This window comes from Saccostrea echinata, unplaced genomic scaffold (genome assembly GCF_033153115.1).
Source record: "Saccostrea echinata isolate AGI-Se365-2 ecotype Australia unplaced genomic scaffold, CSIRO_AGI_Sech_v1 ptg000009l, whole genome shotgun sequence".
In the NCBI taxonomy this organism is placed as follows: Eukaryota; Metazoa; Mollusca; class Bivalvia; order Ostreida; family Ostreidae; genus Saccostrea; species Saccostrea echinata.
Window position 1 is genome coordinate 37306563 of NW_026889758.1, and position 25415 is coordinate 37331977.

The following is a 25415-nucleotide window of genomic DNA, read 5'->3' on the forward strand; positions in this document are numbered from 1 at the left end:
CTTGTCATCATGCTACATGACACAGCATGAAGTCACGATTTTTTAGATGATATGATACACAGGGACAATTTTATATTAGCCAAGTTATGTATTTTTCTTAACTATAATAACTCTGGCAAGTTTTGTTCCTGATATTAGTCAAGGCAACCCGAACATTAATGACTTTAAGGGCTTATTTGCTGTTTTCTCACATTTTCTATTGAATCCTGTCACATAGTTGTAATGAAATAAAGACACAAAATCTTAGCATGTTAGGAGTATAACTTCTCATGTGAAACATGTTCTACGTAACAGCATCGAATCTCATTGCTCATTACACATATATCCCGTTGGCTCATTCCAATTAAATGATAATTATATATAAGTTCGTTCATCTTGAATGACATAAAACAGAAGAAGCTAAAAATGGCATTATGTAGCACAAATTTATTTCGTGGCCACGAATTTTTATTTCGTGGCCACGAAATTTATTTCGTTCCCACGAATTTTTATTTCGTGGCCACGAATTTTATTTCGTGGCCACGAATTTTATTTCGTTCCCACGAACTTTATTTCGTGGCCACGAATTAATAAAAAAAATTCTCATACCATGTCCTATACCAGCCACCGTACACTTCAGTACGACATTACCATTTTTAAAATTCCTTATACTGACCTAAAATATATTGTGAAACTTTATGTAAATTCTCTTTGGCAAAATATATTGGGAATTTTGTGATACAAGTAAACTATATGCAATAGGAAACAAAGTTAACATATCATCTAACTTCGGCCTGAAACGTCAGGACGAAGTGATTATTTCAAGAATACGTATAGGTCATTCTAAAATAACACATGCATACATATTAAATCGAGAACTTCAGCCAGAATGTATATCCTATGACTGTCCTCTTACTATAAATCATATTCTTTTAGAATGTTCTGATTTTACGCCTATTCGAAGTAGACTTTTCAATAATGTACGAACGATGAGTGAACTGTTTACAAATGTTAATGTTAATACAATTTTAGATTATATTATTTACATGAAACTGATTTTTACAGTAAAATCTAAAGGTACACAATTTAATTAATTTTGTTGATAAACACAGAGAGAGTTTTATTTTAAACTGTTGAAATGTTTTTAAATTTTTAAGTCCGTCGGATGGGACGTTAAATGGTGCCCCGTGTCAAGGATTGCAACCCCCTTAGCACGCAGAAGATCGTTTCTCTGGTTTTCGGAAAGGAGTAGGCTCACTGGGGGCCGCCAGAGAAACCAAAAATCTTTCAAAACCGGTCATATAGAATTAATGTTCCACCGAAATATGGCTGACATATTGCCGACTCGACGTTAAACCCTAATCAATCAATCAATCATAAAGCCCCTCCCAAACAGAACCTTTGACATTGGGGACACAATTTGGTACAGTTACCCTTGCTCATTAGAATAATGCATCCAGTTTAACTGCTACATTGTAAATATACAGGGGGAGAGGAAAAAGATTTTTAAGATTTTATGCATTTACACTACAGGATCATTAGAGCCCCGTCCTTACTCCAGTGCCATAACCCTGGGTCATGAATTTCACAATTTTGGTAGACGGTTCCATGCTTATTACAACATGACAATAGTTCAACTGCGTGATGTCCAGGAGTGAAGAAGATTTTTAAAGATTGCATTAATTTTTATGGTTTTAGCCCGAGCTTCTAGGGGCAGGGACCATAAAATTCACAATTTTGTTCCCAATTTTGTTTTCTCACAGATGCTATAGATTTGTTGAAATGCGTTCAGCAGTTCCAGAGAAGAAGCTGAAAATGTTCAAATGTCTGTCAAAGGACAATGCCAGTCGCCGGACAAAAACGGATAGCAATACATGTAGGTCACGTAATTGACTAGGGTGACCTAAAAAGTGACAATTTAGCACAAGAATAGTATACATATAGACTTCATAAGTTCGACAGGTTAAGTCGTTTGTTTTTAATATTGTAAGAACAATAACTGAAAATGTGATAATTTGTAAAATTGTGCTCGAGAACATCACGCAACAGTAAGTTATAAGAGTTAGAGCTACCTGTTATTAAACCAGACAGACTGTATTCTGGACAGTCCGCACCACCGCTAGCAGAGAGACTGCCTAACCAATCAATCATTTCGTCTGCATCGGCTGTTACTCGGCTTGTTTCAAAATCAACTAAAAATCAAAATTAATAAATAACATTGAAATTTTCAATTTTTACTCGTATAAGAACAAGAGGCCCAGGGGCCACATTGCTCACCTGAGCACTTTGGCTTAGGAAAAAGCAGAAATCAATTCAGTATTGAAAAGTTTAAATATAAAAGTGGTTGGGGGGGGGGATGAACAAGCTTGAATCTAAACTTCCAAAGGATGCTTTTGAATTAATATGACACATAATGGCTTTGTTGTTTTTAAGATGAATTTTTTTATCGATATATCCTTTATATTCTGTTTCACAACTATGATCTTCTGTTACGGTCCCTCTATTCTCCGGGGGGTGGGTGGGTCATGATTTGAAGAAACTTAAATCTACATTAACTGAGGATGTTTTTATATCATTATGACCTATCATGCTTTGTTGTTCTTGTGAATATTTTTAAAAGATTTCTCCTGTGTAAAACTTTTATCGCCCCTTTTGGCCCCACCCTACCCCCGGGGGTCATGATTTGAACAAGCTTGAATCTACAAAGCCTGAGGATGCTTCCATATAAACATTTTAAATAATCATGGCTTTGCTGTTCTTGAGAAGAAGCATCTTCGCTAGCCAAGGGTTTCTGATACGCTACTCTTCTCATAAGCCCTTGGCATACGGTGTTAAAAAAAGTTGGGATTTTTTTTCAAGTTGTGATTGGAGTTGATCGACATCGTTCGACCAATCAGGAATTGTTTTCTGTAAATGACGATATATGCGTTCGGGATATATCTTGACTCTTTAATATCGGGAATGAAACCGCAAGTAAACAACGATCCGTAAGATAACATGCCATTCTATGAATAGCTATATGGTGTCATCCAATATATTAAGCTACGTGCAAAACATGTGATTTAGAATCTATACTGAAGATGTAGATTTGCATTTTAACATGTTTAAATAACAAAGTAACATAATTCAATACCTTCTTGTTAATTATTCTTTAAAAACATTATGTTTTTAAATACGCTTTTTAATTCTGTCGATGACGCAATATGTGCGAACCTGGTAAGAATCGTGATCACGTGACGAAAACAATCCCGTCTATTGTCAGCACCGTATGCCAAGGGTTTATGAGGGGAGTAGCGTATCAGAAACCTTTGGCTAGCGAAGATGGAGAAGAAGATTTTTAAAGATATTTCCCTATGTAAAACTGATCACCTATTGTGGCCCCACCCTTCCCCCCGGGGGGTCATGATTTAAACAAACTTGAATCTACACTACCTGAGGATGCTTCTATATTAATATCATCAATTACAACTTTTCTATTGTGGCTCAATGTACCCCTGGGGTCATAATTTGAACAAGCTTGAATCTACACTACCTGACTATGCTTCCATATAAATATGACCAATCATGGCTTTGCTGTTCCTTGAAAGATTTTTTAAAGATTTTTCTAGATCCCCCATTGTGGCCATTATTTGAACAAACTTGTATTTACACTACATCATAATGATTAAACATAAGTTTCATACTTTCAAGCACAGTGGTTATGGAGAAGAAGTTTTTCATATGATGCCATTAATTTTTCGCAAAATCATAATTCTCCCCTTGGAAGAAGGTGTGGATCTTCATTAGAACAAACTTGAATCCCCTTTACCCAAGGACACTTTGTGGCAAGTTTGGTTGAAATTAGCCCAGTGGTTCTTAAGAAGATGAAAATGTGAAAAGTTTACGACAACAACGACAGACAACCGACCAATATCGATCAGAAAAGCTCACTTGAGCCTTTGGCCCAGGTGAGCTAAAAATTGCATATCTACACATTAAGTTGTTGAGTTTGAATAATGCAAAGGAATGTATTTATTCTACATCAGATATGTAGAAGTTTAATACAACATTGACGCAAACCTGGATCACTAAATGTTACGAGAATATATTTCTCTGGCACATTTTCAGATGCCTTTATAGCGTTCACGAATGACGTTGTCCCTTGTTTTACTCCGTTTATATTGTCTGACATTGATCCAGTAACGTCGACGATAAATGCGATTGAATAATCTTTTATTTCTTTATTTCCAGTATTTGATTTGATTTGGAATATCTCTGTAGATAGGTGAATCCCGAGCTTGTTAAAAAGGCCGTCATCTAAAAATTAAAAAAAAAAATGCAAGTTATGACGAAACATGTTTTAAATGGTTATCCTTATCATTCAAATGATTTGGTCCATAAATTTGCGCATAGTTCGATAGAGAACAAGATGTGTTTGTGAAACACTGATGCCCGCGTATGGCAGCTTAAAGCGAAGGTTAAAATCTCTCAAATGCAAATCAAATATGTTGATACCCAAAGTAAGTTCTTTTCTGGAAGAATATACCTGTGAAATATGAAAGCCCTAGCAGCAACCATTGATAAAATATGGAAAAGGTTAATGTTTTTCAAAAGTGAGTCAAACATCAAGGTAATGGTCAAATCTAATGGTGCCCAAGGAAAGGCCATCTCACAAAAAATACACATGTGAAAAATGTGAAATAGCTCCAACCATTCAAAAGTTATGGCCAAGGTTAAAGTTTTTCAAAGAGTAGGTCAAACTCCAAGGTCAAAGTTGTTGGCATCCGAAGTAAGGCCTTGTCACAAGGAGTACAAATATGAAGTATGAAAGCCCTAGGACCAACTGTTCAAAAGTAATGGCATAGGTTAAAGTTTTTCAAAAGTAAGCCAAACTCCAAGGTCAAGATCAAAGGGTCAAAGTTCTTGGAATCCAATGAAAGGTCTTCGATTACGGGGGCATAAAAATACATAAATCTCTACAGGGAAAAAAGAAATTAATATATACTCTACGCTTTAGATATATATATGGGACATAACAGAGTGATTGCATAAAATCAACGCTTCTCACAAACCAGAAGTAACTGATGAGACTGTAACTCTACTGGTTTGTATTTATAACAAAGGAAAAAAAGGAAAAGTAGCATTTGCTACTTGAAATTATGCAACAACAATAAATGGAATAATGGCATTTGGTTTTAGTCTCTTTGTGGCAAGATTTATTGCCTTCAGTTATAAGTTATATTCAAATTATTCAAACTGTAGAAGGAGTAGCATTTTGAAAGTACAGGGTTGCAAATAACCACTCACCCACAAGCATATGCTAGTAATCTTGTCTGTGATCGACCAACTCTTGAGGATGTAAACGCCCAATTGATTTTATCGAAATTTTTCCAAGACCTGACCATTTTACAATTAAATGCACTTTTAATTTCACTATTTCCTACCTATAAAATGTTTCCTATACCCCGAACTGCCTTAATTTTATAACTTTCATGCAATGTCATTCATAAATCACTAACGGTGTCAAAATAGTCAGGATAATTTAAGACTATGGACAGCAAAGTATACTCTCAGAGTTAAAATGCGAAAAGATTGTGATTTTTTTTTTTACAAAGTGGAGAGAAATGGTGGGCCCCAAAATATAAATATAGGCTTTTTAACTTTTAAAGTCGGGGGCCAACATGACCCCTAAGGTTTAAAATGTTATTTGTAACCATGAAGTACTAGTATTTCATATTTCCTATATTTCTATTTTTAGTAAGCATGGTAACAAAGCTCACCAGAGAAAAAAAATGATAGAAAGAGAGTGTTGTTCACTTGTGCGCCATGTTTTACTGAAAACGAAAACTGAAGATGCATTTTGAAAGCATTTAACAGAAATTTCTATTTTAGAAACCATGGCAACACTGCTCAAAAAATCAAAAACCTATGCACAGAATTATTTATGTATCAAAGTGTAGTCTACTTGTGTGCCAAGTTATATTGAAATCGGATTGAAACTGTAAAAGGAGTAGCGTTTTGAAAATAAATATTTCACAGAAATTTAAATTTCTATAATAAGTAAACATGACAACACCGTTCATCAGAAACCGATGCACTGAATTATGTATCTTAGTAGATTGCTTTTGTGCCAATTTATATTGAAATCAGACCAAAACTGTAGGAGGAGTAGCGTTTTGAAAAATCGTTTACAGACGGACTGACGACGGACACTTCACTATCGCATAAGCTCTTCTGGTCTCTGACCAGTACTGCTAAAAATACAGTGAGGTTTGAATGGAATAAAACCCGCAAAAATGTTGTCCAGCAAATTTTATCCATTGACTGTCTATCACTGTATTAGTGGCACATGCTTGGTCTTTTAATCAGTTATTCAGGAAATCTAAGTTTACTCACATATTGTGAAATGGATGTATTTCAGCATACATATCGAAAATCAACAATATTTTTCTTGTTTTCTTTTCTTTTTTTTTAAATAAAGAATTTAAAACAATATTTTTGCTAGCATCACATCACAAAAAATATGCAGAATTACAGATTGTATTACTTTTAAAACAACTTTGATTATGATTTTTTATTTTTTATATAAAAGGCAAAATACCTTCATCTGATAGAAAATAAACTGAGGCTTGTTTGGCGGCCTCAAAAGCTTGTTCGTGTAGGTGGTAGTGAGGGGCATGTGCAGCAGACGATCTCCCTTTATAAATACCACCAGTGGCTGTTCTAAGTCGGGTTGTGTCGTCCTGGGAACCATGGCTACATTTTCCTGTCTTCTGTTCAGTCTTAAGCGGTTTGGCTACATCTTGCCCAGCTTTGTATCCACTCGTTAATTTAGTTGTTATGGTATTGTTCATGCACATTCCATTTTGAATGCTTCATGCATAAAAAGGGTATTCGTACTTTAAATACAACTTTGAACCTTAGTACATGTAATTGTACGTATCATTTTTTCACAAATTGGACATCAAGCACAAATAAAACGTCAATTGATATGAAAGCGTCTTGATACTTGTATTTAAATCATATTAAATATATATCTTGTTAAACAAAAGTCGTATCATTCTTGCCACGACTAGGCTTTTTTAAATTTTTATTTATTTATTTTTGTTTACATTAAGTTATGTTGTGTTAAATGTTTTTTTAAAAAAAGGAAAACACAAATTCAGTATATGCAGTTTGGACTAAGGTATTGTATGTTGCATTCGATTTTAATGTAAATTTGATATGAAAAATTCTTGTTTCAATTTAAATAATTTAACGTTATTACGGAAGAACATTGCTGTCAGTGTGAAATTTTTATAAGTCGTACGTACGAGATAAGTCGTAATTAAGAGATAATGTCGTAAAAAGGAGATGCTATGTCATACAAACGGCATTATAAGTCGTAATTACAAGAAGAGTCGTACGTGCGATATACACTAAGTCGAACCTACTTGGGCGGATTTAACTGAGAGACCATGTCGTTTGTGTTGGAAAAAAGTATCCAGTTAGTGTATGTTTATAGTCGTATATATTAAGAATGGGAAAGAATATAAAATTTTGTATCATTTGTTACCATGACTACAAGAAATATCCTTAAAACAAAGCACGCCAATTTATATAATCTACCAATACAATGTACCTATGGATGATGATTAAATATATATGATGTTAAACAGATTATTCAATACATGTACTAAAAACTGATAAATGTACCAACGAGGTCTAATCAAAGAATTACTATACATGTACTTCATACATGTATATCCTCAGCAACAAGAAAGAAAAGTTTAAAAAGAATTCATGTAAATGATAAATTCAAGGGCCGATCCAGAAATTTACGGGGGAGGGGGTGTCAATATCCACTCAAAAAATTCAGCTCAGAAATTCTTTGACCAGGGAAAAAGGGATAAATACAATACATGTGCATAAAAACAAAAGATTATAAACTTTTTAAAAACAGGAAGAGGTTGAATAGTAGCATTTTTGAATACATTCATTATCTCAAAAATTCGAAAATAAAGACTTTTAATTCACTTCAATCTACTAACGTATATGGTCTAATAAAAAGTAGATTGTCACTTGGGCGAATGGTTTTCATTGGCTTAGAAGGAAAGGTCAGCTAAGTCTTGTATCAAGAAATAGAGCAGTTCTATTCTGAAATCAGTCTAAGGCTCGAAAATCGTGTATTAAGAGTGTACACACGGTAAGGCTAGAACTTAAGTTTCATGACTCATAAAGCAAGCCTTACCATGTGTACCTGCCCTTACATGTATATGTCGTTTGTACAACTTACATCGTACGTTCTACTCATTACATGATGTATGCCCTTTGTACGACATATCTCGTTATTATCTTATTTCTCGTTTTGGTAACTTATATATTATGTTGTACGTTGTACGTGCAACTGATCTCGTTGTAATTGTCAACACGCACAACACCAATATCTACTTCCCTCCATTTAATATCAACCTAAAACTAACTCTCCAAACTGGAGAGTTCCATAAACACAAATAAGAGTTAATGTTATCTAACTTAGTATAAAATTAACATAAATTATACTTCTCTTCTTTTGATGAAAATTGATATTCAATTATTAGAAAGAAGAATCAGATAAAATAAATGTGAATGAAATTGCGATTTATAAAGTATGTGGTAAGCTCTCAAACAAATTTTACGTTTTGCACAATTTTTAACAGTTCAAGTCCAGATGCTCCCCTTTTCGTCATACAGTTGGCCAACTGGTTCTTTCCGGCACATCATTTTACTGTTGTATTTTCTTCGCCGTTTATAGTTCAGTAATAGCTGCAATGTCTATACGGAGTCTTTTGTAATCAACAAGTTTAGAAGAATTAAACGACTCACTAACACTTTTATTGTCTATGTACGCTTCCACCGCTAACTGGTGTCCGATGATTTCATCTAGAAGCAATTTGTAAAAAGCTGCGGATTCCAATCCCTCCTGTAAACTTAGCCCTTCGACTGCAATAGTTGATCGTACAACTCGCTTTATTTTATGTGTTTGCCAAGTTATTGGGCAGCAGTTTCCTTCTTTGTCTTTAATCCACACTACATGAGCTCCTGTGCTTCCCACACCATCATTGAGATTACCGAGAGAGGCATCCGTGAAAACCATCATTTCCCAATCTGCGTATTTGTTCTTTAACTGGGAAAACACACTATAGATTTCATATACTTCAATCGGTTGACCACCTTGATTGCACGAAGTAGATCACTGACGTAGGCTGCTTTCAATTTTGTACTAAGGTCCACCATTTCAAAGGACACATCTGGTCTGGAACTCTGCACAGTTTAACTGCCCAACACGTTTTCCAAATATAGTTTGTTCTTCAGAAGTGATAATATCCTGTTTTTGTAAAGCTCTGTCAGGATCCATCATCATACTTTTAAGTGATTGGATATAATCTGTGTGATCTAAAGTGATTCTTTTTCTTGATTTATTTGAAAACCAAGGTAGTTGAAAGTTTTCTCCTCTATTTTTCCTGCTAAAAACCTTTGACGTAAATGCAGCATGACTTTTTCTAGTTGGTCATCCCCAGCATGCAAGAAATCATCCACGCGACAACAAATAATTCCATAAAGTTTCTGAGTCTGTAATACAAAGACTGCAGGATCCAACTTGTACTGTTTACATCAAAGTTTAAGGAGTTCCTCTTTCACGCTCAGGAAGAGGTGTCTAGCTCCATCATTTAATCCATACAAGCAGTGTCTAAGTTTCCATAGCGTACCTTTGGAAACTCCACTCTCAATAGGAGGCTTCAGATAAACATCACGATGGAATTTTTTGCCTTGTAAGAAAGCAGATTTTATAACTGTGGCCTTTATGATCCATTGTTTATTTGCTGCAATGGTTAGTAATATGCGTATTGCCCCTTTGCTTGCAGTGGGACTATCCCGTTATATCATGTCTTTTTCTTCGAAACCCATTGCGACAAGCTTTGCCTTTAGTTTGCCTTCTTTTTAAGTGATGACCCATCTCGTTGAAACAGTTGATTGACCTGTGTCGGGGACCTCATCATACGAGGGGTGATCAAAAAGTTCGCGAACTATCTCTATATTTAGAAAACCACTATTCAGATCAGAGTGAAATTTTGCACACATATAGTCATACACATGTTCTATAAATAACAGATGTTGAATAATGTTTTACTCCTTGTTTGTGACGTTACAATGTGAAAATGACGTCAATATGTAGGTCACTTTTGACAAAAAAATGGTTGACTCAGTCGTACTCTAGCAACGAACGGCTGTAAAGTTTAATGTATATCTTAGAACTTCCTTTGCGGTAGAATATGATAATTTGTACAAGGTTTATGAAGAAAAAAGACTTTCCAGAACTTCAATCATTAATTGGATTCATTGTTTAAATGAAGGCAGGGAGATGGTTAAAAATGATGACTTGTTTGTTCTGTTGCCCAGCGAAAGCAAGCCGGGGAAAAGATGTGTCCTTAGTTGAGCAATTTGTTATGAAACATCGTCAAGTTACAATTAGAAAAATGGTTGAATATCTTAACAATAATATAATTATTAAATCCCTAAAATATCGTTTACTTTAGACTTTAAACATATGAGATATGATAAAAAGAAGGCGCCTATATTTTATCCACATTGGATAAACGACGCTCCCGAGACAGAGGACTCGGGTTGTGATGGGTCACCATACTAATTGTGGGAAGGGATATCCTTATCCACCCATCCTATTGCCGAGATTTGGCCATTTCTGACAGATGAACTGTTTTTGTTATAAAAAATAACTTGCATGGTAAGAAATATAAGACTTGGAAAAATCTTTCAGCTTCTGTGAACAGATTGCTACGGAGCATGTCACGTGACTGCCTGGATCACGTGATTCGCGCAATGGCAGACCAATGACAGATGTGCAATAAAATCGGAGAGGACTACTTTAAAAAAATAATAAACACTGAAATCTCATTTTATTTCTTATAAGGAAGTAATTCAATTAGTTCGCGAACTTTTTGATCACCCCTCGTATGCATTAAAATCTAGAAGCTTCTGTAACTCCTCTTCTTTAGCTGCCTTTATGAGAGTCTGTTCTTTTATTTCACCCTCATCAACATTACTTATATTGACTTCTTGTACATCAACAGATATTTGGTCATCTACTCTGTTTTCAACATTTTTCCATGGTAGACGACCAAGATCATCACCTTTTCTGTCTTTACTTTCGTCATCATCTTGTATGTTCTTATTGGTGCCTGTTGCTTTTCCCGCTTTCCCAAGAGCAGTTGCTTTTCTCCATTGTTCTTCAGAATCTAATTTGTAAGCTATTTTATCATTTGGTTTCTGATGCACGTTTTCGGAAGCACCGTTTTTGTTTCTGGTAGATTTGACTATGATTTCTGACAACTCGTGTTCACTTTCTTTAGAGTTAGTTGTCTTTCCGACATTGCATTGCTCACTTTCAGTAATTTTCTTTGGCTATTCATTTCCCGTTCTAGAAAAAATTGTCCTCGATTTTACGAAGCCTGTTTGGTGATACAAGAACAATTAAATACACTGCCATGACGTATAAAAACCACTTTATCGTCTTGGAACATAACTTTTCTTGGTCTTAACCATCTTTCTTTTCCTTCTCTTTTATATAATACACTGTCTCTATTATTGAAAACTTGCTCAGATGCTCTACTTCTTAGTGCACGTCGTATTCTTTCCTCAGCTTCTGTTTGAATGTAAGCTTTTCTAGCTGAATGCAAGGTGTTCAGATGTTTTGCAAATATTTCACTGGTTGTGGTCACTTTTTCAGGTCCATTGCAACTTTTCACTAAACTCTTTGCTAAAGGCAAAGCTACAACTGGCCGTGCTGGAGTTTTTGCAAATAACTTGCAAATGTCACATTTTCGCTCAATATTTGACATTATCTCATGATATTCTTCCTTCCAATTTTTAGCATCTTTCAAAAGAGCTACTAGCTTCTTCATTGGCGGGTCTATGAAGTTTGAGAAGTTTTTCCTGAGAAAGTTTTTCACCATCTGTTGTCTCCACCTTGCACACATTTGCTACTACTACAGTCTCAGACTTATCTATAGGGACACAATAATGGCCAACTGTTGTCAAGTTTAAAGCTATTTCTTTTCCGAATATTGTGGCTGTATCATTGTCAAAGTCCATTTTCACACTAACCTTTTTCATGGAATCTTTGGACAAAAGTAGGGGTATGTCAGATTCTACAACATCTGTTTGAATGGTCACAGATTTGCCTGCTAGAACAGTGGGAATACTGAACTCTCCTGTTGACTTGAGACAAGTTCCTCCTCCAAATTTGAACACCTTCTTACTGTCATCACACTCAATCTTGGTCGCCCGCGTGGCGCAGTGGTTAGAGCGTCTGCTCTAGAGTAAGGAGTTGATCCTTACGTCGCGGGTTCGAGTCCCACTGCGGGACCAGTCCTTCGGATGAGACCGTATAAACCGAGGTCCCGTGTCGCAGTAGGTGTTGGCACGAAAAAGATCCCTCACTGCTCAATGGCCCTGAGTGCCGAGTATAGGTCAAAATTTGTAGCCCTCCACCGGCAAGTGGTGGCGTCTCCACTTGAGTGAAAAATTCTCGAGAGGGACGTTAAACAACAAAACAAACAAACAAATCAATCTTCTTCCTGTCCCTGTCACTTAAGGACTCTTTATAGTTGTTGAACCACATCTGACCACAAACTGTACTACTACATTCACTGTCAAGCACTGCACAGTTCTGGGAAACACACACAAACGAGATATGTCTTCTCGTTGAAATCCAGTAAACAACACTGCATGTTCTGTGGTACACATATTAACCTTCGCCATGTTTTCCCAGCTATGTCGACAATCTGTTATCATATGTCTGTAAGAACCACATGATTTACAAGTCAACAATTTACCATCACTACAAGTAGGATTTATTTCCTTCTTAAGTCCTCCCTCGTTTTTGAATGGGTGTTGCTTTGAATGAGTTGTGCTCTGGCTGACGATATCCCTGCAACTTTGTGCTATCATTACCTCAACTACGTCCACGTCTGCCTCCAGAAAATCCAGGGCGATAAGAATGGTTTCAAACCCAGCTGCTAACAAGGCTTCCTCATTCTCGACAAAAACTGCAGGCTCTAACTTGATACTCGGTGCTGTTGAATGAGCAGAGCTAGTATCACAAACTCCACCTTTGAACTTTTTCAAGAAGCAATTAGCTTGTTCATATAAAGTATCTTTTTTATCATAGTTCATTCCTGTTAACACAATCATTGTCTCCTCTTTTGAAATGTTAGCTCTAATAATTTTGATGCCAGTATTTCAGGTGGCAATTTCATGTCTTTCTATTTTCCTATATTTAGCATCAAACACGCTTTCATATTCTATTACAGACTGCCCCTCTGCTCTTCTGTAATCTTCAAACTTTGTTACACTATCAGTTCAATCATCCTTTGCAAGATGTTTATCAAGAAATTGAATCAATGTTTCAAGCCCTATCTCCTTCTTTAAGTCATCCAATTTAATTTGATCAAACACTTTTTCTCGAATTTTCGATTTATCATCTTCTGGTAATGTTAAAGCAATTGCTACTCACTGTTTTTCTTTTCTATTTCTGTAATTTCTTTCCACGCAAGCAACTCCTGTTTATAAAGCTCATAGGATTTTGACTGACTATATTTTGGAGGGTTAATTTTTTTAAAATTTTTAATAATAATCCCCAAACTGTTGAGTTCCATAAACACAAATAAGAGTTAATTAACTTAAAACTAACAGTTATAACATATTATCTTGTTATTTTGACTTATCATATCGTATGTGCGACCTAGTGTAACTATGTCGACTTATTATGTAGTTCGTACGACTTTAGAAGTATGAATGACATATTTTCTTAATTACGACTTATACCCCCGCTCCGAAGGAGAGGGGAGTATACTGTTTTACCCTTGTGTGTCTGTCCATCCGTCTGTCTGTGTGTCTGTCTGTCCGTAACAAAGTTTTCGTCAGAGTTTTCTCAGCAACTACTCATCGCAGATGCTTGAAATTTTAGCACACACTTTGTTTAGGCATGCCATATGGTGGGAATCAATTTTGTACGAATCCGATGTCAACTTCCTGTTTATCCGTGCCTCTGTCCATAACTGAACTTGTGTACATTCACATCAAAGCGAGGGTATTACTAGTAAGCATTGGCTAACAGACTTCTTGTTTTCACGTACGTACGAATTATAATCTTGCAACTACGATATGGCAAAAATATTTTCAACTGGCAGCAATAATTTTCCGTGTGATATGACTAATTTCGGGAAGAATTTGATTAACGATATGAACCTATAACATACAATAATGCAAGTATAGTATGAGAAAAAACCTTTCCAAGTCTGTAGGACAGTCGTAACAAGTATCTTCTGACAGATCATTTACAGCCTCGGGAAGTAATTCTTTAATACCTACAAAAGTTACAGGAAAATCAAAATCAACAATTGCAACTTTTTCCCAGATTCACCACGATTAAATCAACAAGCTTTATCATTTTTTCAATTACAAATTATTGTACACAAAAACAAAATTTAAAAAAAAAAATTGCAATGTTGTTGTTGTTTTTTTTTTAAATTTCATGGGTTACAGAACTTGAGAAATTGAACAGAAATGCGATCATAAAATTTTTGTTAACTTTTTTTATTCTAACTTTGTTTTTGCACTGTGTATGGTAGGGCTGATGTCTGTAAAAAAAATCTTATGACGAAATACAAAGCCAAGAACTATTTAAAACTAATACGGCCTGATAGATGAATGTCAGTTTACTGTTTAGGGTTGTTGTTAGTATCATTTAATCAGTGAATCATACATGTAGAATACAATGAAATATGTGAAGATAACGAACAGTATTCGAGCTCAAAAGTCCATTAAACATTACAAAATAGGAGTAGAGCAAACACGGACCTCTAAGACATCAGAGGTGGGATCAGGTGCCATGGAGGAGTGAACATCCCCTGCCGACCGGTCACACCCGCCGTGTGCTCCTTGTCATGATCGGGAAATAACGGAAAAATCCGTTGACAAATCAGTGTGTAAATAATGGCCTAACAATTATAGTATGAAAAACGTCAGTCAGCATTTGACTTTATGAAAGATTGTATTTGCTGACAAGGTCATTGTATCGACCATAGAACTTACGAAATGATGACTTTAAACGAGACTGCTGATATTCTTGTTTCATCAACTTGTTTGTCAATAATTTACCTCGTTTTAGAAATTGTTCATACGTAGAGCATGCTCTTGCGTATCGAATCAACTGAGAGATATAAACCTCGTATGCAGGTGATAAGGGTATATTGCTGCACAAGTAAGGGAAGTTGATGATTGAAAAGTTAAAGTCATCACGTTTGTCATAAAGTTTTGTTGTTAGATTACCATTAACGTCCTTTTCTAATAAAATATCCAAATATGAAACAGATGTGTCAGACTCTGTGGTACCTTTTATCTCAAGCTCACCGGAATATATCGTGTCGACATAAGAATGGAAATTACCATTGTTAATTGACAATACATCATCGATATATCTAAATTTCGAGTTGAAGACAACAGCAAGTGTTTTCTTCTTTTCACGTGAAAGATTTTGAACAAATTCTGCTTCATATGAACACAAAAATAGGTCTGCTAATAACGGGGCGCAATTGGTACCTGTGGGAATTCCAGTAGGTTGTTGGAAGACCTGGTTTCCCAAAACCACACAGATATTGTCAATCAGGAACTCGAACATCTTTTTAATGTCAACTTTGAAGTACTTGTGTGTACAATTATTGCTGTTTCTGAGGTCGAAAAGATGATTTAGCCACCCTCAAAGTACAATATTCACATGGCCCTTCGCGCTCGGTAAATATTGTAGTCCCCTGGTGGCTAAATTATCGTATTGATCAAAAACAGCAAAAATTGTAATATAATTATTTTGTAAAATGACTAAATTGGTAAAACCAGTAACACTTTGAATATGTGCAGCTTTGGCAGCTTTTTCAAAACGGAACTAACATAGCTGTTATTTTTTATTTTTAAGTCAAAATACATTTGAAACTACTTAACATTCCTAACCTTAATTGTGGAGATAACTGATTAATGAAAAGGAGATCGGAAAACATTACTCGTCAGTTCTTTGTGACATAATTTCTGCATGTCTCACTTTTTAATTTCCACCCAATAACACGAGATTATTTTTACACGAAGGCGTTGTCTAATATCTTATATTTTAAAACGCACCATATCATCCGACATGTCTCCAACTTATTTCACAGTTATACTCTTGATAAAAAAAAATGGTCAATCGCTTTCATATCAGTTTCGGCTATAACATAAATGGCATATGGTATATCGCCCACAAAAAATGAAATGGGCATGTACGAAATATTCTTTTTAAAAACCAATTCAATTCTTTCACACCTACCCATGTTTGGGAGAATTTTTCTAGAAAACTTCTACACTGTGAAAGTTATGGTTGACATGATGTGATCATAATATAGATATAAAATCCCATCAAAATCCAGGAAAATTTTTAAATTATGTCTTTCAGAAAGGATAGCTGAAAGTCCGGACTTTGTCGTGTCCTGACTTAAAAGTCGCAGTGTTTATATTAATACTATATGGTACATGTATATCACCCACAAAAATGAAATGTGCATGTACAAAATGTACTTTTTAAAAGCCATTTCAATTCTTTCAGACCTACCCATGAACAAAATGTTACTTGTTTAACTCATTTAGTCATTATATTTTTCGTACATAATATAATGTAGTTCCGAGAAGTTGTTATTTAATGGCTTACATGTAATGTGTACTTTTGATGCGTTTATATTTAATAATGTATTTCTTACCAAACTCCTTTAGAATAGTGTCATCATTTAGCTCTACCCAGTTAGTATTACTGTAGAACTGCTGGATAGTATAAAGACAATGCCCTGTTCGTTCCCTCAATATTTCTATGTCTGCTGTAGATGCTGATTTTGAAAGGTCAATCAAAGATTTTCTTAAAGATCGCACGTGATTATGTGCTAAAATTAAGAAAACAGGTCGTTTTTATGCAACATTCTGTAGAAATGAAAAAAATATATAAAAACATATATTGCATACAAACATATGTGCATATAAGGAAATCAATACTGTAAAGGATCGAAAGAATGTAAAAAGCTGTTTTATTTTAGGCATTTTTAAAACATGTAATGAACAAGAATTAGTGTATTTACTTTTTCAATGAAAATCTTAAGATTAAACAATAATAACTTTTTGCTCGTAAATTATAGAGAGACCGGTATAATGTATTAGATCTTGATTTCTTTTGTTTTAATTTGTATTCTAATAGGTTTTGTTTTTGGTTGATTTGATTCTGTGAATTCGAGCTGTTTCAAAGCTTGGGAACATGACATGAGATAGTGAACCAAGAGAAATATTTTCAATCATTTATGAAGCGTTGTTTCAAAATTTGTATTAAATTCCCTTGCTGCTCTTGTTTGTTCCATAAAAAAATAACCTTCCTGGTTGTAAGATTACTCATAAGTTAATGCATGATCTAGAAGTTTAAGCAATTCCAGAGCAAACAAAAATCAAGGACAAGAGAGGTTTTAAATTTAATAGAACACCAATTGCAAAATCGATAAACCATCTTCATTTTGAAACATGCAAATATACACATGTTATTTTAATACATTTAAAGAATTATTTACCGAAAACATCAATTTGATGATATGTCCTGATTTTTAAATAAACACATGTATGGATAATCGTACATCCTGAAATCCTTTGATTTTTGACAGGTTTTCAAAATTCACTCTCCAGAACGACATTTCCAGCTGGCTTTTATGATATTTCTGTTTTTCACCATCTATTATATCATGTAAATTCTGAATCTACTGGCTGGAGGTAAATGCAAAATTTACATGATAATTTGTTATGGTGAAAATTTTGCATTTACCTCCACCCCAAAAATTCAAAATTCAGGTCATGATATATAAATGAAGGACGAAGACTCAAAATGTTCATGTAATAAATGATGTTTTGCTGGAAGCAAATTACTCAATACTGAAACCTTGTAATATATATTGATGTGGTGCTATAATACTGCATGTTGTTTACTTTGTCATTGAAACATTGCAAAGTTACCCAATACTATCTGTTCCCCATTTACATGGTAATATGCTTTATCGGCCAACTCTCTTTGAACCTCGTTTTGATAATTGGTAATCGCATAAACATTCTCAAGAAAGTGAGTCTGTGAGTCTCTGTCTGCAATAAGATTATTTAAGTAAATGGTTTAAAACAATTAGGTTTTTTGTGATCACCAATTTGAAATGTATCATAACATATAAATTACTCTTAGTCATATCACAATAGCGGTATTGAATTAGATGGTTCACTGACAACTTCATGAATGAAAAAAGAATAATTTTGCTTAATGACGTGATAGTTTGATTGATTTTTGGAGAGTCACAGGAACACGATTTGATTCTAAAATTGTTCTTACCTTTTCCAAAAAACTCGTTTAACGCTTCGCTCGGTGTTCGCCCTGTACTGTTGACAAGATTGTGTTTCAATAAAAATTTATGCGTCGAAAGGTATATCCCATATATATTTAATGTAAGATGCGACTTTGATTGATGTTCTCCTGGAATACTCTGAGGAGGAAAGGCCAAAACACAGAAATATCGAAAAAGGAATACAAAGACAACCACAGTAAGAGAGAGAAATCCTCTCATGGTGGTACATTTAAAGAGCGTCTACTGTCAATGCGCCGTTGGTTTTATTTCAAGTTTTCAGTATATTTAGAAACAACTAATTTAAACACCTAGTGAGAATTCCCGGTCCATTTCATGAGAAAGTATTTCTGGTATCTGTTGGAAGTTTAAAAAGTACAGTTTTTTTTTTTTTTTTTTTTTTTTAATTTGAAATCTTTCATTCTTTTTACTCAATTATTATACAGTACCTACACTGTATATTTGATCTTTTTTTTATTAAAATTATACTGGATCCATACTGCACTCACAGTGTAATTTATATTAAAAACACTATAACAACTGGAGAGAAAGAGAGGAAATTTACAATATAACTTTTGCTTTCTGCATGCACTACTCCTATTTTTTGATACATCAAATTTCTCTCTATTTTCTCTTTTCTTTCTTCCTGTTTTCTTTTCCTTTTAAATTTAATTTTAAAATACAGCTATTGAGACGTTAATGGTAATCTAACAACCGTGCTTTATGATAAACGTGATGACTTTAACTTTTCAATCGTCAAATTCCCTTACCTATGCAGCAATATACCTTCATCACCTGCATCCGGGGTTTATATCTCTCAGTTGATTCGATATGCAAGAGCATGCTCTACGTATGTACAATTTCTAAAACGAGGTAAATTATTGACAAACAAGTTGATGAAACAAGAATATCAGCAGTCTCGATTAAAGTCATCATTTCGTAAGTTCTATGGTCGATACAATGACCTTGTCAGCAAATACAACTTATCATTGAGTCAAATGCTGACTGACGTTTTTCATACTAATTGTTAGACCATTATTTAGTCACTGTATTGTCGACGGATTTTTCCGTTATTTCCCGATGATGACAAGGAGCACACGGCGGGTGTGACCGGTCGGCAGGGATGTTCACTCCTCCATGGCACCTGATCCCACCTCTGATGTTTTGGAGGTCCGTGTTTGCTCTGCTCCTATTTTGTAATGTTTAATGGACTTTTGAGCTTGAATACTATTCGTTATTTCCATATATTTCATTAATGTAGAAGCATACTCAGGTATTGTAGATTCAAGTTTGTTCAATTGATGACCCCGGGGTATGGCAGGGCCACAACAGTGGTCAATGTTTTACTTAGGAATATATATTGGAAAAATCTTAAATATCTTCTTCTAGAATTAGGGTCAAGTCAGGCATGTGAACATGCCAGTAGAGAGATATGTCTGAGAGTTCCGAAGCATCTCCATTAAGTGAGACTTGAGATTTTCGAGTGAAAGCATTAGCAGCATATATTAATGAGGGTAGAAAGTACTTTTCAGAGGTACATGTATAATGCATGTTCGGTTCTTTCTGTCCTATGGTTTGTTGATATTTCTGATGGTACAAGTGGGAATTTTTTGTAGGTCTGTTCTGTTCGGTTGTTGATATTTCTCGTGGCTTTATTTGAAATTTTGACATTGATTAATTTTCTTTGTTTTGCTTTTCTGTATTTACTTGTTCAGGCACTGTAAATTCAGTATTGTTGAAGCACTGATGTTATAAATTCCAATTGATTTTGTGGGAATAAAGACTGCACTAGAGGATTTCTTTGAGTGGTTAGAGAAATTTCTCAGCACACAATGGCCGACCATTTGATTTTTTAGTATTATGCAGGGCATTTTGTAGCTGTGATTTGCAAGAGAAATTTTACCCTAAAGCCTCAGCATTTTGTGACTCATCTTTTCAGACAAAAATACCCCAAACTTGATAAGTATAAGCAAGAATGTCTAGCTCAGCATTTTTGTGGTCATACTTACAATGCGTATAATGCTCTCGATGATGTTGTCATGCTAGATGAAATTAAACAAGCTTGACTTGTCTCGGTTTTAAACTTTAAAAAACATTCTTACAATACAGAATGCCAATTTCTCCGGGAAGAGTTTAATTCTTGTAAATCACAAAAAAACATTGCTTCGCCATGCCCTCTTATTCAAGATAAAATTATGAAATCCTGCACAGTAGAAAATATGGATCTGGACTGAATCTGGGACACCTGAGACTGATATTCAAGAGAAAGTGGTAAAGATGGACTGGTATGTCTTCCTTTAAAAAAATAGTTTGGGAAACCTAGCGTTAAATCGGAAAAAGTGTTGGGAGAATTATTCCTAAATTATGTCCTTTTGCATAATTTCACTTGCAGAAATTGTAAATGTTGAAATATAATTTGTGTTTGTCAAGTATTTATACATAAATGATTAAGTACACAAGGTATCTAATTTTAGTTTTATTGTTTTTAAAATATTTTTGTTACTTTATCAATGTAATGCATCCAGTTTTGAAAACATCCAGAGTGTCTTCCCTTATGCGTTATCGCATTTGTTGACCTAGTTTTTGACCCCCCCCCCCCCCACAGTGTGATCATCAATATTCAATAAACATTTCAAATGCTTTCCATGCATCAATTTTTATTGAATTATAGATCGGATAACTTAAATCCAAAGTCCTTGATATTCATATTAATGCCATTTCGCTAGTGTGGTTAACAATTAAAATACATTTCGGTTTTCGTTTTTAGCTCTACTGGTCAGAGACCAGAAGAGCTTATGCGATAGTAAGGTGTCCGTCGTCCGTCCGTCTGTTTCTCCGTCTGTAAACAATTTTTCAAAACGCTACTCTTCCTACGGTTTTGGTCTGATTTCAACATAACTTGGCACATAAGTAGACTACACTAAGATACATAATTCTGTGTATCGGTTTTTGATTTTAATGAACAGTGTTGCCATGGTTACTAAATATTAAGATTTTGGGGAAATACTTTCAAAACGCTACTCCTCCTACAGTTTTGATCTGATTTCAGTATAACTTGACACACTAGTAGACCATAGTAAGATACATTATTCTGTATATCGGTTTTTGATTTCAATGAACGGTGTTGCCATGGTTACTAGCAATAGAAATTTCTGTGAAATACTTTCAAAACGCTACTTCTCCTACAGTTTTGATCTTATTTCAATATACTAGTACATTGGCACACAAGGAGACTACACTAAGATACTTTATTCTATGTATCGGTTTTTTATTTCAATGAAGTGTTGCCATGGTTACTAAAAATAGAAATTTCCTTTAAATACTTTCAAAACGCTACTCCTCCCTACACTTTTTATCTGATTTCAGTATAACTTGGCATACAAGTAGACTAACTGAGATGCATAATTGTCTTTATTGTTTTTTGATTTTGTTGAATGATGTTGCCATGGTTATTTAAATCGAAATTTCTGTAAAATTGTTTTAAAGGGCTACTCCTCCTACAGTTTTAGTCTGATTGCAATAAATCTTGCCACAAAAAGAGACTAAATCAAGGATCATTATTCTATTTATTGCTGTTGCAAAGTTTCAAGTCCAAGTGCTATTTCTATCTTCCTTTATAAGTACAACCAGTAGAGCTACAGTCTTGTCAGAGACTTCTGGTTTGTCAGTGTGTTAAGAAAGTGTTGAATTTATTAAAAGGAGACCGAGGGTTTCATTGACTATGAGGAATTCTCACGGATATTCCTGCAATTTCAACAAGGTTGGTAAATTCATATATTTAAGATGATTGCAGGGTTCGTTGATTGTTTTCTTTTCGTTCCTTCGAGAATTTTTTAAGATGACATACGCGATATGCTTCTGATAGGTGTAAGAAAACTATGCAGTATAAGCCTATCAATTTTGACAGTAACGTAATATTGAATTTAGTTTTGAAACCCTTCAATTCATTGTATTTCTGACTATTTGTCACTAGAAAAGGCCATTTGCAAGGCATTTGTGTTAAACAAACATATTATTGTTACTTTAAAATTCTTTCTATGCTAGCACCCTGTGCATTTTACCATATATTAAAAGAAGACAGAATATATGGATATAAAGAAGCTTTTTTGACAAAGTGTATGTAATTTGAGGAATTATTTTAGTATACTGAGAATAATTTACACTTGAAGTATTTACAAACTTATCAAAGTCAAGTAATATTTATAGTTCAGTGAATGATCAATACATGTATATACTCTCAAAGTTTTTTTTTCAGATTCAATAGGGTGTTTCCACTTAAGCAGTATACTGTGGTCCCTTTTTCCGACCCCTCTAATAAATAAAATAAATCAATGTCAAATTATATTATACTTATTCCTACATTGATTTCTGCGTGGTACAATACGAATAAAATCTTGTATTAAAAACTATGCTGTTAACAGTAGTGTTGTTAGAGTTAATGTATGATAACCACAGAGAGTTTTCAGTACGGAATTATTGGGCTAGCCCTATAAGGTTTTTAGAAATATCGCATTGAAATGCGGAAAGGTTTTTTCAAAGTGAAAATGGCATGAGGAAAATGCAAAATTGAAACATAAACGGTTGTACAGCAGAATTAAAATACTTATACATACAATATAGAAAAATTATAATTGTATGTTTCGGAATATATTATCCAATTCGGTTATAAACATTTATTCTAAGGAAATACTTTAAAATTTCCCTGATTGTTTACATGTTGACTGATTTTTAACACAATAAAACATACATCAAATATATGATATAATAATATTCCCATGTGCTTTGGATGTGAAAGTGTGACTAACTATTAATTTCTATGGAGATTTCTGGAAGATTGATGACCTCTGTGACTAAATATTGCCTCTATTCTCTACAGTTAAGGACTTTTAATTTATATAATTTCACAAAGTTGCGATTAAGGACCCCTGGAAACACCAGAGGTTAGATCAGATGCCTAGGAATAGAAAGAACCCCCTGTCAAACCCCTTCGTGAGCTCTATGTATTGATCAGGTGGACGAACTACTCCGCAGTCAAATTTAGGATAAAAGCCTTCAACTCTACGTCAATTTTTTATGTAGTAATTTTCCTCTATCATCTTAATGTGATGTTCATGTCTCCCAACTTATTCGATACGCAACAGCTTGCTCTATGTAAGAACAATTTAAAACCGAGACAAGCTATCTGACAAATAGATGATGTTACAATGATTTCAATAACATTTTACATCAAAAAGTAAACTTTTTTCTATTGTTTATACGTGAAAAATACTCCAACAGTTTATGTATCTAATATATATATATATATATATATATATATATATATATATATATATATATATATATATATATATATATATATATATATATATAAAATAGCTTTTCTGATTGTGTATTATTTACTAGCAAAATAATTATTGAAAGGGGAACAGAGGGTGAATCTAATCTAATCTAATCTAATTTTGATTTTGGAAAGAAAAATTAAAATGTTCAATAAGTTTATTCTTAACTACTATAGTATTATCATGTTTAGAAGAAATTAAGGTATTCCATCCCTAATAGCCTCAATGAATTTGAATACATAACAGATGTGTACGGGTGGAATACCCAGTATGTTTTAGACATAAATCCTATTTATTACTATTAGCATGCAAGAACGGAATGTGTCTCAATTTATGACCTTGACCTTTGTTTCCCTCTTTTTTTTTAAGCAATAAAAATCAATTAAAAAAATCTATACGGTAAAAATTGTTTTCAATTGTCATTTTTATTTCTAATGATTTAATGTATCTTTCCACCACAGTATTTATTGATATTCTTATTATTTGACTTTTCATTTAAAAAAAAAATCGCTTGTCTCCATAGACTTCAATGCAATTTCTGTTAATTATTTACTGCTTAGTTAATTACATTTTTGAAACTTTCTCTTGGTAAATCCTTTTCTACTGTGAAATGCTTTGAATCAATATCAGAGTATTATATACGTGATGGATGTTTAAGGATAGAGAATTAGGTCCTATTAGGGATGGAAAAGCTTAAAAATCAAGGGTACCCAAAGCGGAGCATCATCTCGCAAAAAAGCATATTAATCCTGATATGAATTATTACTTGCGTAACTTCCGTTACACACACACTCACTGCCCCACCCCCAACACACACACACACACGAGCGTTACTATATCCTCTCAAGCTTTGTTGAAAGGGGATGATTTTTTTTTTAAAGTTATTTTAACTTTTTTTTTGCAAGGGAAACACAATTTTACTTTTCATATTTTCCTTGGAGAATACTTTTTTCAAACTCTAAGTAAATAAAAAAAGTTAACATTACGTTTTGATAATGAACATGTTGATTTTTGATATGTTCCATGTCATGGGGTATGTGGACCGCTCCTACAGTTTGACTTATTAATCAGTGTAATTTTATTTCAGCAGTGATCAATATATACACTGTATGATCTCTAAGTTATACTGAATGCTAGTGCCATACTCTGCAGCTACTATTGTTTAACTACAACTTTTGCCTTGCTGCAGTGAACAAAAACGTTAAATTAAATGTTGATTTTCGAAACTCTGTTACTGATTACAGACAATTCTTGACCAGTGTTTATTCATTTTTCTGTACTTCAGTTTAAACAATTTGGCATAAAATACGTACGAATGAATTGGAACTGAGACAACACGTAAATGGCGACTACACAATAGGTAGGCAAGCTACATGTGTGTAGCTAAATGAATAGTGATTGTAGAGAAGTAAATGTTTACATGTTTAAACAAGAATAGATATGGGTTACCCCATATCCAAGATATTCGACTTTTAATTTATTCGAATTTTCATTGTACTCAGATGATTTCTAATTTTTTAAAAAAAACTATTTACTGATAAAACGTCAGAGATACTCAAGCTGTAGAAAGTCAACTATACAATGGCCATAAATAACCTAAAATGACATAATATTTAGGCTACTGGGTTTCAACATCTTTTGTTGA

At 34.1% G+C, this 25415-nt stretch overlaps 1 protein-coding gene across 1 annotated transcript in view; it reads right to left on the reverse strand.

Moving 5' to 3' along the window:
- LOC133182699 (uncharacterized) overlaps positions 1–18653 on the reverse strand; it is a 54436-nt gene extending 35783 nt beyond the window's left edge. The window contains exons 1-7 of the mRNA XM_061317550.1: positions 18422–18653; positions 18061–18183; positions 16779–16955; positions 14285–14363; positions 6560–6831; positions 4039–4275; positions 2052–2171 (exon numbers count right to left, since the gene is read on the reverse strand). Coding sequence (XP_061173534.1) covers positions 2052–2171; positions 4039–4275; positions 6560–6831; positions 14285–14363; positions 16779–16955; positions 18061–18183; positions 18422–18653 — 1240 coding nt within the window. The remainder of the gene's footprint in view (positions 1–2051; positions 2172–4038; positions 4276–6559; positions 6832–14284; positions 14364–16778; positions 16956–18060; positions 18184–18421) is intronic.
- Between the last annotated feature and the right edge of the window lie 6762 nt (positions 18654–25415).